A 17,132-nucleotide genomic window follows, 5' to 3' on the forward strand; every position below is an offset into this window, starting at 1 on the left:
CAAAATTTGGGAATTTGTTCATCAAGGATAGCTGGCATTTATTCAAGGTCATACAGAGGTTAACAGAAGGCTTAAAGTATAACCAACGGCAAAAGTTTTTTTTGTTTGTTTTTTTTTTTTTTTTTTTTTGGATATATTTGAGAGAAATTAGGACACGTCTGGCTTTATCGCTGTCTGTGCTTCTGATAGGGAGATTCACCCTCTCTGTCTATACTGTTTACCATTATAAGCAAAAAGTGAACGCAATTCCACATTTTGGGTCACCAAAACCACAATACAGGGCAAACATTTTAATGAGGACACTAGTTCTGGTGACCCCATTGACAACCAGGGATTCCCTCACTCATCCAAAATAGAAAAAAGTTTTTTTGCCTTTAGTTCAATTTTCTTGAAAGAGATGGACTGTTTTTTTTCCAGGCCCCAGCTATTATTTACATTACAGCTGTGTATATATTAGTAAGCGGCTTGCCACCAATGTACATTTTATTCAGTGATGCTTCAACCAGGCCTATTTTTTAGTGTATAGTTTATACTGGCACAAACAAAAATGTTTGTCTTTGGGATAGCCCCACCAAACAAAGAAAAATGATTCCTCTGTATTTCAACTCCTAAAACACTGAGGTGTATCCTGAAATTGCCGGTGGGATGCGAGCCAGGGCCAAGTACCACCTCGTAGGTTGTTTTTTAAGACATTGATCAAATTGTTTTCTTTTTATATTTTGCTATCAATTCTGGCATTCATTTGGGGGAATTTTCTAGGATTGAAGAAATGGGTAGATGAGAAGAATTCAATCTTCCTGGAAATTTGACATTATTCCAGATCTTATAGGAATGTAGCATCACAGGGCTCTGCAAATTTTTTCTTTATGCAAGAGGAGGATAGAAGTTATTGAGATAGAGGAAATAGTATATGCTTTTAGGTTAACCCAAACCCAAAAACTGAGCAAGTGTCCACTGAGGGATTAGTGCTGCATGATAGTAGTTAGTTAAGCACCGTGTCACTTTGCAGCACTGTAATACCCGCAGTCTTTGTTTGGGTGATACACAATTTACCATAGACTTTATATTTTCTGAAAGCAGACCAAATGTCCTGCATGCTGCATCTTTGGGATATAATAGAAAGTCTATGGGATATGGCAGGTTAACTGCAAAAAACCTGTGGGTACACCTGCTCTGCAGCCAAACCCAAGCACAGCAGTGTGAAACCACTCAAAGTGGGGACTTGCATGCTTCCCCGAGATCTGTTTTTGAAAAATATTTGTTTTTTCTAATTGAACACCAGATAAATGTAAGAAATTTTCATGGTAGCAAATGGAGAATGTATGTGGAATAATATGTGCTGGAAGGGTGTAGGAAAAGTATATAGCAGCTTGAGCAATTTAGTCATTTTGAATGCAGCTATCCTTCCAAGTCAGGAGATGTGGTTTCTAGTCAACTAAAAGGTCTTGTTTGTGACGTATTAGTGAGGGTTGATTTGTTTGGAAATGGGAATCGTAAACATTGGTTGGGTTGATGCCCAAATAAGGAAGCTTGTTGGAGGACTAACTGAAATCAAAATGATTCTTCATGATCTGCAAAGTGTCAGCAGAGCTGGAAATATCTAAAATGTTATATTTTTAATTGCCAATATGCAGTCCAGAGATTGTATTGAAGTGTCGAATTAGGAAAAAAGAAATATAATTGTCATACCTGCACACAATGTGTGTTGGTATCCCACATACCATATCTAATTCAGTGAGTCAGGCATGTGTCTAATTAGTATGCCCAAAGATTTGATGGCCAAAACAGAATATAGGTGGAAAGAGGGACAACCTTTTTGAGTTCCTCTGAATATTGGACATCTTTAGAATTTAAAGCATACAAAAGCAAGCAGACTTTAACCCATCTGGTAACACTAAAGTCAAATCCCCATTTTCTTAATATGTAGAGCAAATAGCCTATTTTAATATCAAGAGAGAGAAATATAGATACAATTTTGTGGTCTTTGGAGACCTGGATGAGACGGCACAGTCTACACATTTTGTCGCTTGCTGGCCTAGAATTTACCTTATCGGGTCTTTGGCGATTAGTTAGTAATTTCTGAATTTAGCCACGTGGTAAAAAAAACTTTTGCCAGAAATTTGAAGTACAAGTTAATGAGTGAAAGCGGTCTATAGTTAGATCAGTTGGTGCCGTCCATTGCTGGTTTTGGGAGCATGCTATAAGCTGATGTCAAGGAATCTTGTACCTCTCAAGGGGCAGTATTAGGCTCCATGCACACTGAAGCTGATAAACTGCAGTTTATTGGCGTTTGGGCGTTTTTTGTAAAAGCCCATAAACTCCACTCTATGTTAGCCTATGTGTCCATGCACACATGGATGTTTTTCAGCTTTAATGAGCAGTGGAGTTTATGGGCTTTTTTCTGAACGCCAGAAATTCGCGTTCAAAGTGCCGTTTTTCAGCGGCAAAAAACGACAAACACTCATTAACGCTCATTAACGCTCGTTCATTAGTGTTCGGCATTCTATTTTTCAATGCATTGTGGGATTTTTGGAGTGTCCTCTGTGTATTTTTATAAAAAACGCCCATTAACGCTAACGCTGTAAAACGCTCATTAACGCTAGTATAAAACGCTGTTAAAAGCAGGTTTTTCAACCAGCGTTTTCTGCCAGCAATCTGGCGTCCAGAAATAGCTTTTTTGAGCTTCAGTGTGCATGGAGCCTTAAACATTTCTTGTAATAAGAGGCTGTAATATCACCTGGGCTGGGTTGTTTGTGGGGTTTGAGATTCTTGAGTTTATTTTAGCTAAATCTGGGGAAGGATTATGGTGGAAAAAGTTTAGGCTTGTGAGTTTGAGTGTTGAGTCAGGCTTTTTTAGGTTGAGGTTACACTGTATTTTGCCAAGTTTACAGTCTGCAATAGAAGTCGACTTGTGTAGTGCCATTTATTTATTATTCTCTTGGTCAAGGGCTGAAATTTTAGTCATTGGCTGTTTCTTCCTTTGGGAGGCTAATGGAATGATCCAGCCCCAAAAAGTGGAAAGCCTGGGCATTTAACAAAAGAAGTGTTAACTGAAGTATTCAGTTAAAGCAGACTGAATGGCAAGGGTTGTAGAGGGATTGCTGCATAGTGAATCATTATGGGTTTAGTGGTAGCCAGGGTTTTTTTTGGAATGAAGGATGATGTAAGAGATAAAAATAAAGCCATGATCTGGCCAGGAGATGGGAAAGATTTTAGCAGACAACACTTTAGTTAGTGTAGGGTCAGCAAAACATATGATCTATACATGAAAATGTCTGATGGAGGTGCAGAGGCAGACTGACCATTTGGACAGTCAGACACTGCCTGAGGGCCTGGGGCCAGTAGGAGGCCCCATGAGAGGCTCTGTTACTGCACCTCTACTTGTTGCAGAGTACCTGCAGAGCAGTCCCTGTACATGCTGTTCTCTTTAGCAGTCTAGTTTCCTGTCAGTCCCGGTAGATCAGTGATGTGATCAGTCCGCCCATCCTCCTTGCGCACACGGACCCCTTTTCCTGGGGACAGGACAGGGGCAGTGGAGCCCGGTGTCTGGCCACAGAACAGGAAACACCCCTCCAGGGGAGACATGCAGGCAAGCCCAGCCCCTCCTCTGCAGATCTACAATTCATTCTCTGGTGTCTATGTTATGGGAGGATTTGGAGATGCTCGTGTGTGGATGCATCTTGCCTTCTAAGTGCAAATCGCGTGGGTAAAAGAATATTGTTCTCCCATACAGTGCACACACTGCTGTGAAATGGGCTATGGAGGCAGTAGATTTAAATACAAAGCATACAGCAGCTCTAGATCCTGGCTGCCTGAGCCCTGGGGAGAGCAGTCTGGGGCCATAATTGTGAGTAGCAGACATACTGATCCCCCTCCTCTCTCAAACATCCCTCACTCCTCCTATTTCACTCCCTCTCACCCCTCTCTCTCTTTCACTCCCTTTTTCTCTCACCCCCCCCCCATCCCCACTTCTTTTGGGGATTATTTTGTAAGTATTAAACTGGTTAAGTTGTTTACAGTGTAGTTATCAAGAGATTAAGCACTTATATACATAATGTCTTACCGTATTGTAAACAGAATAAGCTGATAAAACATCAAACAATGCCCTCTGCCTGTAAAGAAATGCAATAATTGTATTAAACACACCATACATCTGCATGACAACAAAATTCACTAGGTACTAGCACAGGGCATAATGCTACTTTCTAAATAATATATAATAATAATTTTATTGAAGATTTTTTTTTTCTTTTTGAGGTAAGATCAGACAAAGGTGTTTGCTATTGAGAGACTTTCATTAGCATCAGGACTGCTTCTCTCCCCATCTTTAAAAGGAGAACACAAAAGCAGAAGGAAGCAAGTTGAAGCAACAGACAGAATTCAAATGCAGGTCTATCAGAATGAAAGAATACTGTACATCAAAGCCTTCACCACTCACTTGACTCCATAACGCTCCCGAAACATAATGTGATTGCGGAATGTACGATTCACATCTAAATCAATCTGCTTGATCTCTGTTGAATACATCTTGGCCAGATCTTTCATTTTCTATGTTGTAAAACAGCAGAGATGTTAAAAGAATACAATATCACAACATTAATTTAATTACAGCAAAACTCATTAGTAAATGATGTCTAAAAAAACTATTTTTTTACAGAGGTTCATGTAAATGAGCAAACTAAAGTTAACAACAACGGTATGCTGCGTCTTGCAATGCATAATACAGAAAAAAAATAAAAATGTGAGTATTTTTCTGCGGTAGCGAAAAATAAATGCATTAACCTTATTCACTCAATACCTATTAAAAAATTAAATGATATGAACTGAAGTTAGCAGATATTGCCTTATTGCATAAAAAGAACACTATATGCAACTTTCACAGTTCTGTATTACAAAGCTAACTAACTATCAATAACTAATATATATATACATATACACACACACACACACACACACATATTATATATATATATATATATATATATATATATATATATATATATATATATATATATATATATATATATATATATATATACACACACACTCAAAATACTGGATTTATAAAATGAACTTTATTCTTCCACAAATGTCTAAAAAACATTTAAAAATGTTATTTTAGAGCTACTTGCTCATATTCTATTCTATTCTAATCTTCTATTATCACATATACATATATATATAGAAGTACAGAAGTATTGCTTATTTTGATTTAATCAATGCCATTGTTGCCAAACACTCTTATGTTCTGTGCATACGGTCGGACATTCTGACCACAAAATCCAGATTTTTTCCGAGGGATTTTGTCCGAAACTTGTGTTGCATACACACGGTCGCACAAAAATGTCAGAGAATCCGATCGTTCTGAAGGGGGTGACGTCACGTACGTCGGGACTATAAACAGGCCAGTAGCCAATAGCTTTCGTCTCTTAGTTTATTCTGAGCATGCATGGCACATTGTCCGTCGAAATTGTCTACATACGATCGGAATTTATGCGATCAGATTTTGTTGTCAGAAAATTTTAGACCCTGCTCTCAAACTTTGTGCATTAGAAAAAGTCCGATATAGCCCACACACGATCGGATTTTCTGACAACATAATCCGATCTGACTTTTTCCATCGGAATTTCTAACCGGAAATTTCAGACCAGAATTATGGGGCAGCACTTCCAAAGTGCCGTAACACGGGAGTTTTTAACGCCTTCTTTGGGGTTAAAAGTGCCCGGCTAGTGGCTGAAAAGCATCTCTTAAACAGCGGTAAAGCACAGCTAAAATGAGCAGAGCTCTACCACAAACCTCCTGCCATCCATATACACAGTGGACATGGAAAATAATCACATTTTGTTTCTTTGCAGCCTGTAATGAAGACAGAAAGTTTTTGTTTTATCCAACTGTTTTTACTAGTGCAACTTATAACACCTACATGTCCGACATTTTTTGTTAATTAGTGGGACTGCTTTAAACACATTTTAAAATGTTCACAAACTATTCAGCTATCTGGTTATATCTTTTCAATTTGATATCTTTTACAGTTTTTGTGAAAAAGCTGTTCAAGTTTAGTGATCATTTCAGAAAATTTCATTTTAAAGGCTTTTGTTGCCATGGTTACCAAAGCTTCTTATACATAGTGATGGGCGGTGGGGGAGAGCACAGACACACCATGTACTGATTTATAATAGAGGAATATGATGGGGCAGTTTTGATGAGACAATTCTGATGGGAGTTTTGATGGTGGCAATATGATGGGGCAATTCTTATGGGACAGTTTTGAGGGTGAGAATATAATGGAGGCAGTTTTGATGGGGTAGTTTTGATGGTGGCAATATGATGAGGGCAGTTTTAATGGGGGCAATATGATGGGGCAAATTTGATGGGGGCAGTTTTGATTGGGGCAGTTTTGATGGTGGCAATATGATGAGGCAGTTTTGATGGTGGCAATATGATGGGGCAGTTTTGATGGGGGCAATAGGATGGGGCAGTTTTTATGGGGGCAATAGGATGGGGCAGTTTTGATGGGGGCAATAGGATGGGGCAGTTTTGACGGTGGCAATGATGGGGCTGTTTTGATGGGACAATTTCGATGCGGGCAATTTTGATGGGGGCAATATGATGGGGCAGTTTTGATGGGGGCAATATGATGGGGCAGTTTTGATGGGGGCAATATGATGGGGCAGTTTTGATGGGGGCAATATGATGGGGCAGTTTTGGTGCTATTCAGCATTCCCACGCATTTTCTCCAGGAAATGCATTTTCTAGTTAATCATTATCATCTTTTTATTATTATTCTGTACGTTTTTTGTCTCTGCCTTACTTATGCATACTTTCAGGTATTAAAGCCATTCAACTTTTAAAATGTTCAGCTCTTTCAGCTGATGATGGGACTTCTTCAACTTTTTTTTCTACTATTTCTACTTTTTAAAATATTAAGCTTTTTAACACTTTTTTTTTTTTAACATTGAAGTCAATGAGAGCATGCTTAAAATCTTCTTCCGCTACCAAAAGTTTCAGCTCCTTCATACTTTCACCTACAGATGCCAAACAAACTTTAAAATGTTCACAAAATATTCAACTATCTGGCTATATCTTTACAGTTTTTGTGAAAAAGCTGTTTAAGTTTAGGGATCATTTCAGAAAATGTCATTAAATTTAGGGCAGCCAGGCTTTTGTTGTCTATTTTGTTTCTATGGTTACCAAAGCTTCTTATACACAGTGATGGGCAGTGGGGGAGAGCACAGACACACCATGTACTGATTTATAATGGAGGAATATGATGGTCAGTTTTGATGGGGGCAATATGATGGGGCAGTTTTGATGCTATTCAGCATTCCCACACATTTTCTCCAGGAAATGCATTTTCTAGTTCACAAACTGAATCACTAAGTTGGATGTCCTTGAATGGCTTAGTGACAGAAACCATGAAACAGACTGAGACACAAGTACAATTAAATCACACTTGTTTATTAATAAAAATAAAAAGGTAAATAGAAAAAAGCATAGTCAAGCTTAGCCAGAGTCCAGTAGCCAGATCGGGTAATCAGCCAAGCCAGAAGTCAGGGATCCAAGGAGAGCAACTGCAAGCAGGATAAGAAGCCAGGAGGGATGTCAGCAAGCCAGTCTTGAAACAAACAGCAGGAGATGGTTCCTTGTGATGTGACCAACGCAAAGGTAAAGGAAAAAGTGAGCTGGAAGGCTTTAAATAGGCAGGTAGGATAAGCATCACGGGAACAGCTGGTAACTGTGGAAAGAGAAGAGAGCTGGCAATTTGCCGACAGCCCAGAGGAGGAAGGGCTAAGCCAGCCCTGACAGTACCCCCCCCCTTGATGACCCCTCACCCTCGGAGGGCCACCGGGCTTGAGGGGAAACCATCTATGGAACTCGCGGAGGAGGACAGGGGCATGTACGTCAGAGGATGAAACCCAGGAGCATTCCTCCGGACCATACCCTTCCAATGCACCAGGTACTGTATGTGCCCATGGAACCTATGGGAGTCAACAATGGATTGTACCTCATAGTCCTCATGGTTCTCAACCTGAATAGGGTGAGGACGAGGCACCAAGGTGGTAAATCGGTTACAGACCAATGGTTTCAATAAGGAGACATGAAACACATTTGAGATGCACATACTAGGAGGAAGGTCCAATGCGTAAGCTACTGGGTTAATCCTGCGAAGGATATGGAAAGGCCCAATAAACTGAGGTGCAAACTTCAGTGAGGGAACACAAAGCCGGAGGTTGCAAGATGACAGCCAGACCCTGTCCCCAACCTGGTAGGAAGGCAAAGGCAGGCGTCTGCGGTCAGCATGGAGTCTATACCTATCATTAGCATGACGCAAAGCTTCCTGGACTTGTACCCAAGTGGAACGAAGACCACGCAGATGCTCCTCTAATGCAGGAATACTCTGCGGAACAAACGACTCAGGCAAAATGGAAGGTTGGAAACCATAATTCGCCATAAATGGAGACAATCAGGAGGCAGAATTCAAGGCACTGTTGTGAGCAAACTCTGCCCAAGGTAATAGGTCAGATCAGTTGTTATGATGGTCAGAAATATAGCAACGTAGGAATTGCTCCAAGAACTGATTCACTCGTTCTGCGGCCCCATTAGACTGCGGGTGATACGCAGAAGAGAACGCAAGCTGGATTCCCAACTGTGCACAAAAGACAGAAGACAGAACCGGGAGACAAACTGACTGCCCCTATCCAAGACAATCACCTCGGGTAGCCCATGTAAGCGAAAGATCTCCCGAGCAAAAATGGAAGCCAGTTCCTTAGAGTTGGGCAACTTCTTAAGTGGAATACAATGACACATCTTTGAGAACCGGTCAACCACCATAAGGATAACAGTGTTGCCTTGGGAGTAGGGCAATTCCACAATGAAATCCATAGACAGGTGAGTCCAGGGCCTCTCTCCACTGTGTATGGGTTGTAGGAGGCCCACTGGAAGGTGTCGTGGAGTCTTACTCTGAGCACACACGGGACAGGTAGCTATGAAGGCAGTAACATCAGCCCATAGACTAGGCCACCAGAATTATTGGAAGATGGCCCAAATTAGTTGATTCTTCCCAGGATGGCCAGTTGTCTTGGGAGAATGGTAGGTCTGGAGCACTGCAGTACGGAGACTCTCTGGGACAAAGCAGCGGTCACAAGGTTTATCAGGAGGAGCATGGACCTGAGCAGCAAGAATTTTGTCACCCAAAGGGGGAAGACTGGTGCGAACCGTAGCCAAGATACGATCAGGAGGAATCATAGGAACCCGGAACAGACTCTGACTCCGACTTGGAAGTGGAGGAAAATTGTCGTGACAAGGCATCAGCCCTTACATTCTTAGTACCGGGTAAGAATGAGACAATGTAATTAAAGCTCGACAAGAAAAGAGCCCATCGCGCCCTTCTGGGAGAGAGTCGCTTAGCCTCAGACAAGAATGTAAGATTCTTATGGTCAGTAAGAATAAGAACGGGCACAGTGGTACCTTCAAGGAGAGGTCTCCATTCTTTCAGGGCTAAAATGATCGCCAACAGCTCTCTGTAACCAATCTCATAATTGCATTCAGCAGGTGACAATTTCTTGGAAAAATAGCCACATGGATGCATAGCGCTCTCAGAGTTAGGACGTTGAGACAGAAGGGTGCCAACTCCAGTCTCAGAAGCATCAACTTCTAGGATAAAAGGCAACAGGATCAGGATGTGCCAACACAGGAGCAGAAACAAAGGCAGCCTTGAGAGTCTCAAAGGCCTTAATGGACTCTGGAGACCAACTCTGTGGGTTACCGTCCTTTCTGGTCATATCAGTCAGAGGCTTGACCAGAAACGAGAAGTTACGAATAAACTTCCGATAGTAGTTGGCAAAGCCCAGGAAATGCTGCAGAGGACGTAAACCCACAGGTCGAGGCCACGGTAGGACTGCCGACAATTTCTCTGGGTCCATCAAAAAAACAGCAGTGGAAATGACGTAGCCCAGGAATGTAATCTGTTCATGATGGAACTCGCACTTCTCCAGTTTACAATATAGATTGTTCTCTTAGTTTCTGAAGTACACGACACATCTGTGTGGTGGCTCTCCAGGGACTTGGAAAAAATGAGGATATCATCGAGATAAACCACCACAAACAATTGCAACAAATCTCGGAGGACATCATTAATAAATTCCTGGAAAACTGCTGGGGCGTTACAAAGGCCAAAAGGCATTACCAGGTATTCATAATGGCCTGTTCTGGTATTAAACGCAGTTTTCCACTCGTCTCCCTCCTTATTACGCACAAGATTGTATGCCCCTCTCAGGTCAAGCTTTGTGAAAACCGTTGCTCCCTTGAGGCGGTCAAATAACTCTGTAATCAATGGAATCGGGTAGGCATTCTTAATCGTGACACAATTGAGACCCCTATAATCTATACAAGGTCTCAGTTCACCGCTCTTCTTTTTCACAAAGAAGAAACCAGCATCAGCAGGAGACGAGGATTTGCGGATGAAACCTCGAGAAAGTGCGTCAGCAACATACTCCTCCATGGCCTTATCCTCCAAGACCGACAAAGGGTAAACCCGGCCACGAGGAGGTATGACACCAGGTTGAAGGTCAATTGCGCAATCATAAGGCCGGTGTGGAGGCAAACTACCGGCTTGACCTTTATCAAAGACATCGCCAAAATCACGGTACTCCTCCAGCAGGGAGGGGAGTGAAGCGGTGCACAGGACCTTGGATACCTTCAGGAAGCATGTCTCACTGCATTGTGGTGACCAGGAGAGAACCTCAGCACGGAGCCAATCAAAAGAGGGGTTGTGCCTCTGTAACCAAGGATAACCAATAACCAGCGGAAATCTGGGTGAGGAAATAACTTGGAATTGGATTATCTCATGGTGAAGAGCCCCTACGGCTATGGACAACGGAATCGTCTCATGAGTCACATGGGCAGGCTGTAAAGGTCTCCCATCAAGAGCCTCAATGGCAAGTGGAGTGTCACGCAGTTGCAGCGGAATCGAGTGCTGCGAAACAAATGCAGCATCAATGAACAGGCCTGCAGCCCCAGAGTCTATTAGAGCCTGTATCTCGATGGACGACTCAGCCCAAGAAAGGGTGACCAAAACCAGGGGCTTATCCTTCTGGATAACTGGGGACGAAACAATGCCACCTAAGGTCTGTCCATGACAGGACCTCAAGGTTCAGGCGTTCCCTGGATGGGTAGGACAAGACTTCAAAAAGTAACCTGCCTGGCCACAATAAAGGCACAATCTCTCCCTCCTAAAGGCACTCTCATCCACAGATAGATAGACGCGTGAAGCCCAGGTGCAAGGGTTCATCTTCACTGACCAACTCGGTACCAGGAGGCATGGGAGGTGAGGGAGGCATGGGTGGGAATACAAACCTCGGAGGCAAACGTACAGGAGGCTTCCACAACCGCTCCTTAAGAGAAAGTCTCTGAGTCTGGAGTCAATGAGGATGGCAAACGAGATCAAGCTCTCCAGCTCAGGGGGTATATCTCGGGCTGCTATCTCATCCTTGATGGAATCCGAGAGACCATGAGAAAAAGCAGACACGAGGGCCTTATTGTTCCAAGCAACCTCTGCTGCCAGAGTACGGAATTCAATGGCGTAGTCGGCAACAGTTCTCGTACTCTGATGGACAGGAGGCACTTGGCAGCAGAAGCGGAGCGTGCGGGAACGTCAAATACCCTTTTAAAGGAGGCCACAAACTGAGGGTAACTCAAGACAACAGGTTTTTGCATCTCCCATAGAGGGTTAGCCCAGGCCAAAGCTCTCTCAGAAAGCAAAGATATCACGAAACCTACTTTGCTTCTGTCCGTGGGAAACACCTGGGGCAGTATTCCGAAGTATATCTCAACCTGATTAAGAAACCCTCCGCATTGAACTGGATCGCCCCCAAAAAGCTGGGGAAGCGGAGCAGAACCAGACATACCTCTTATAGAGGTAATACTCGAGGCGGGTGCCTGCACAGAGACTGGTGCAGCAGCAAGGACGGCCTGCGACTCAGGTTGTACCAGAGCAGCCACCGTGGGGGATTCCAGGTGAGCCGTGCGATTCAGGAGCATTTGTAACGCCAAGGCAAACTGATCCATGCAGTGATCTTGCTCATCCAATCTGGAAAAAATATTACCAACAAGTGGATTGACTGTATCTTCTGAATTCATGGCCTTCACGTACTGACAGAAACCATGAAACAGACTGAGACAGAAGTTTAATCAAATCACACTTGTTTATTAATAAAAATAAAAAGGTAAATAGAAAAAAGCATAGTCAAGCATAGCCAGAGTCCAGTAGCCAGATCGGGTAGTCAGCCAGTCCAAAGTTCATTAACCAGATCGGGTAATCAGCCAAGCAAGGAGTCAGGGATCCAAGGAGAGCAACTGCAAGCAGGATAAGAAGCCAGGAAGGATGTCAGCAAGCCAGTCTTGAAACAAACAGCAGGAGATGGTTCCTTGTGATGTGACCAACGCAAAGGCAAAGGAAAAATTGAGCTGGAAGGCTTTAAATAGGCAGATCAGACGAGCATCATCGGGAACAGCTGGTAACTGTGGAAAGAGAAGAGAGCTAAGCCAGCCCTGACACTTAGTCAGAGCCCAGACTTAAAAACCATTGAAAATCTGTGGAATTAGTTGAAGTCACAAGTGGTCACCATCAAAATTAACTGAATTTGAGCAGTTCTGCAAAGAAGATTATGCAATTACTGTACAGTTTAGATGTGCAAAGTTAGTAGAGACATATCCCAACAGACTAAAGGCTGTAATTAAAGCAAAAGGTGCTCCAACATAATACAAACATAAGAGGGTGACCCTTTTTCCAACTCATTGATTCTGTTTTTGATTTTTTTTCTTCTGCTGTAGATATTATACCTTTCATTTGGATGTTACAAGTAGCACTAGCAAAAACAGCTGGATAAAACAAAAATGGTGTCTGTCTTCATTTCAGGCTGCAAAGCAACAAAATGTGATTACATTAAGGGGGGGTGATTCTTTTCTATACCCACTGTAGCACACATTTTGTGAATGGGTTTAGAAAACACAAAGCATCTGCGACTGGACAAGAGGAAAGAAGGGAAAGGAAAAACGACAGGACAGCTGCTATATAGAAAAGCTGCAAGTCTCCCGTTGGTGTGTCAAAAGGGCACTGCTAAAAAAAAAAAAAAAAAAAAGGAACACTTTAAACACACATCAGATCTCAATGGGGAAAAATATCAAGCTAGATATCTATACTGATATGGACTGGGTAATGTGTTAGGAATGAAAGGATGCCATATCGTTTGATGGAAAATAGGATTTTTGTACTCAAAATCCATTTCTTTGAATTTGACGGACACAGCGCCTCCTTAATCTTGAGCATTGGGTTATATTACCTCTGCAGGAGTAGGACTAGGCAGAACAGAAAAACCCTAGCTACACCCATAGGCTGTCCTCAGTCAGTATATAACCCCCTCCCTGCTCTAGGTATTCAGTTTAGTAGCAAGCAGTAATAGAAGTATCAAAAACTCCATAGAGGGGTGGGTGCAGTGTCCATCGATGAACTCAGAGAAATGAATTTTATGGCGAGTACAAAAATCCAATTTTCCCTTTTGTTCATCGACGCACACAGTGCTTCCTTAATCTTGACCACTGGGATGTCCAAAAGCAGTGCCAAAGAAAAATGAGGGGTGGGCAAAATAACCCAAGGCTAACCAAAAGAGCCCTAACCAAGACACAGGAGTCTTAACCGGGTCACAGGAGCCCCATCTGAAATAACATTTTTTTAAAGAAAAAACACTCCTCAAGTGAGAACCCCCTCTTCAACAGCAGCCTGCAAAACCTTGCAACCAAAAGAAGCACCCGCAGATGCCAAAATATCTACTTTATAGAAGTTAGTGAAGGTATGTACGGACGACCAAGTGGTCATCTTGAAAACCTGTGATATGGCTGCTTGATGACGGAAGGCCCAAGGAGCACTAAGCCCCCGAGTAAAATGCGCTGTGACAGGGAAAGGAGGAGCCCGACCCTTAATAGAATAGGCTTAAGTCATAGTCTGTCTGATCCACCTGGAGATGGTAACCGAAGCCGCCAGGGCTTTCCTTGGTCCCTGTGTAACCAAAAAAAGGGAGTCTGACCTCCAGAAGGACTCAGGGGCTACCAGATACACCCAAATCGCACTAACCACATCCAAGGTATGCAAAGTAAATTCCTTGGGATGAGCTTGCTTGGGATTCAAGGACGGAAAACACAATGTCCTCATTCAAATGGAAGTCAGAGACAACCTTGGGCAGAAATGAGGGACAGGTACCAAGAACCACTTTATCCCTATGGAGTACTAAATAGGGACTACAACAGGATAATCCCGCCAACTCCGAAACCCTGCCCGCTGAGGTAATGGCCACCAAGAATGCCACCTTCTGGGTCAACGTAGGTAAGGGAATCTCCCAAATATTCTCAAATGGAGGTTTCTGGAGAACCGATAGCACCAGGTTTAAATCCCATGGCAGCAAAAGAGACTGCACAGATGGAGCTACATGTCGGACTCCTTGAACGAAGGTACGACCTAAAGAGTGGCTAGGGGGCGCTGAAAGAAGACTGACAAGGCAGATATCTGGCCCTTGATGGTGCTGCTCAGCACCCTGTTGAAGAAGAGCTAAGATCCAAGCCACAGAAAAGGATCGAGGATTAACATCAACGTCAATCGTCACCAAGAAATGTAGAAATGCTTTCCACGTATGATGGTATACCTTACTAGAAGTCGACTTCCTCGCCTTTACCATAGCAGGGATCACTGATCTCGACAGACCTTTATCTCTCAGTACCTGGCTTTCATTGGCTAGGCCATTAAAACCAGTTACTGTAAAGCAGGATGGAAGCTCAGCCCTCGGTACAACTGGTCCTCTTTGAGAGGTAGCTTCCAAGGGACCGTTTATGGCCACCAGAAGACTTTCGCCTTTGGTCCTTCACAGGCACCACAGAAGAGGGAGGTGTTGGCCCCGCAGTGGCACTAGGACAACTGTGGCGTCTACCACAGAACTTGTGAAATTGCCACGAGCCTCAGTTACTTCCCGTTGAACTGAACCTGCTGAAGGGGCCAACGTTTGAGAAGAAAAACTACTAACCTAGTCAGCATTCACTCCAGAGTCAGACCCAGCTAGCCCAATTCCCTGGACAGAGCTAGAGGTGACCTTGGGTAGTTCGGACGTCACCCGAACCTTTACAGGAATTATACCCACACAAGGAGACACAGCCCCCCCCCCCTGGAGTGGACAAATTCTGTCCTACTTCTTTGGTACCCCCAAAAGGTTCAATTAGTGGACCCCCTTGACACTCAAGAAGGAGGTCCATGAATCTGGAAACCAGCGAAGATGTCTTCCCACCCCAGCGATGGGCGAGGGCAGACCTTCTTGCTGAAGGAGTCTTGTCTGTGGATCTGGAGATGACTGCTCTAGGATTACCAGACCAAGATTGCTTGGAACTTCCAGAAGATTTGAGAGATCTCCTTTATCTGCAGTCCCAGAAGCCCAGAAGAATTTCTTATGGACTGAGAAGGAAGGCCCCCCATCTGTGACAAGGCTCCTTTTTCCTAATTGAGGCAGGAAGGTACTCTTTCCCCCTGTAACACCCTTAATGGTGTCATCCAGGGTAGCCCCAAACAGGACTTGAAAGGTCAGATCAATGAGAGCTTTTTTAGAGGCTTGATCTGCTAACCAATTCTTAAGCCACAGCACACGTCTAATCACCACCGCTGAAACAGAAAGCTTGGACAGCGCAGGAGCTGCATCCAAGGCTGCATCACAAATATACTGCAGCCCATGAACCAACTGGTCTGCTAAATCAACATAAGCAGTGGGAACCTGCCCACTACCCAGGCCCTGACGCAAAAGTTTGGCCCATTCAGTTAGCAACACCAGGGCCGAGGCCAAGACTGGACGCAATGCCGACCCAGCCATAGTAAACATGCTGCGTGCCACAGCCTCCGCTTTCCTGTCAGCCAGGTCCTTAAAGGACAGGGATTCCTCTACTGGGATCAGGGTTGCTTTATTCAACCTGGAAACAGGAGAGTCCATCACTGGTGGGGTAGTCCACTTTTTTTAAAAGTGATTCTTCAAAGGGGTAATGTACTGAGAAACGTTTGGAGACCACAAAGGGTGACTTAGGTTTACCTATAAGGAATGGGAGCAACCAATCAAAATAAGGCAAATAAGGAAACACCCTTGGTGTGTGAGGTGACTTATACGTAACAAAGGACACAGCCACATCTGTGGCCCTGTCAGCCGCATCCTCCCTCTTTAGAGTCTCCTGCACCGCAGTAACAAGTGTGTCCTCCAGCGCTTATTCACTCACTGTTGAGACGGCAGAGGACTCATCCTCACTATCGGATGGGTCAGGGGGCGATATTTTAAACCCCCCTGGACAGGCCACATCCCTGGCAGCATCAGGCTCAGAATCCGATGAGACAGATTGAGCAGGGGAAGGCAAGGGACGCTTCCTCCTGGGTCTCTGCCTACATGCTACTTTCACCCGGGATACCACTGACTCAAGGACCGCGGTCAGCACAACCATGGGAAGCTGGGGTTCTGAGGGACCTGCCACCACCATGAGGGGATCAGTGGATGAGATGTGACCCTGAGGCGCCATAGGAAAGAAGACCCTGTAGTACAAAAGGAACTTTGGCACCACTAAGGGTCACCACAATGGCCAGGGTACCTATCAGCAGAGAGGGAGATACACAAGGACCCCCAAAGACTCCCCCCAAACGGCGGATCGCTGCAATTCGGACCCAGCAACACCAATGTTGGCGTCCATTTCATATATCCCAGGTCAGGAAGAGAAGCATAGGGGAGGAAGAGGAGGAGCTCTGGCATCTACACAAGGTTTCCGGCCATCTCTAGCATCTCACTAGCCTAATGAAAAATGGCTGTCGTGACATCATTGGTTACACAAACATGGCTGTCGGCTGGAGACCAGCCAGACCAAAGGGTAAATGGCCACCGTGATGTCATTGGACCACCCAAACATGGCCGTCGGCCATTTGACATGCTGAAGCATGCTGCCAGGATCCTCTCTGTGCCTTCAACATCGCTGCGACCTCTGCAAGGCGACCCCTTTCCAAAACGGTACTGTACTCTACCAGACAGGGTGAACATTTAAGGGGACACCACTGTGCACTCTGTACTGCTGTG

General features: G+C 44.0%; 1 protein-coding gene across 2 annotated transcripts in view; it reads right to left on the reverse strand.

The window, feature by feature from the left end:
* The window catches only part of LOC143933042 (uncharacterized), a 218,499-nt gene that overhangs the window by 38,790 nt on the left and 162,577 nt on the right, over positions 1–17,132 (reverse strand). For both annotated transcript variants that reach the window (XM_077455984.1, XM_077455995.1), the window contains exons 8-9: positions 4,439–4,548; positions 4,064–4,112 (exon numbers count right to left, since the gene is read on the reverse strand). In XM_077455984.1, coding sequence (XP_077312110.1) covers positions 4,064–4,112; positions 4,439–4,548 — 159 coding nt within the window. The remainder of the gene's footprint in view (positions 1–4,063; positions 4,113–4,438; positions 4,549–17,132) is intronic.

This window comes from Lithobates pipiens, unplaced genomic scaffold (assembly GCF_037356315.1).
Source record: "Lithobates pipiens isolate NorthernLeopardFrog02 unplaced genomic scaffold, aLitPip1_a1.2 Scaffold_10, whole genome shotgun sequence".
Lineage (NCBI taxonomy): Eukaryota > Metazoa > Chordata > Amphibia > Anura > Ranidae > Lithobates > Lithobates pipiens.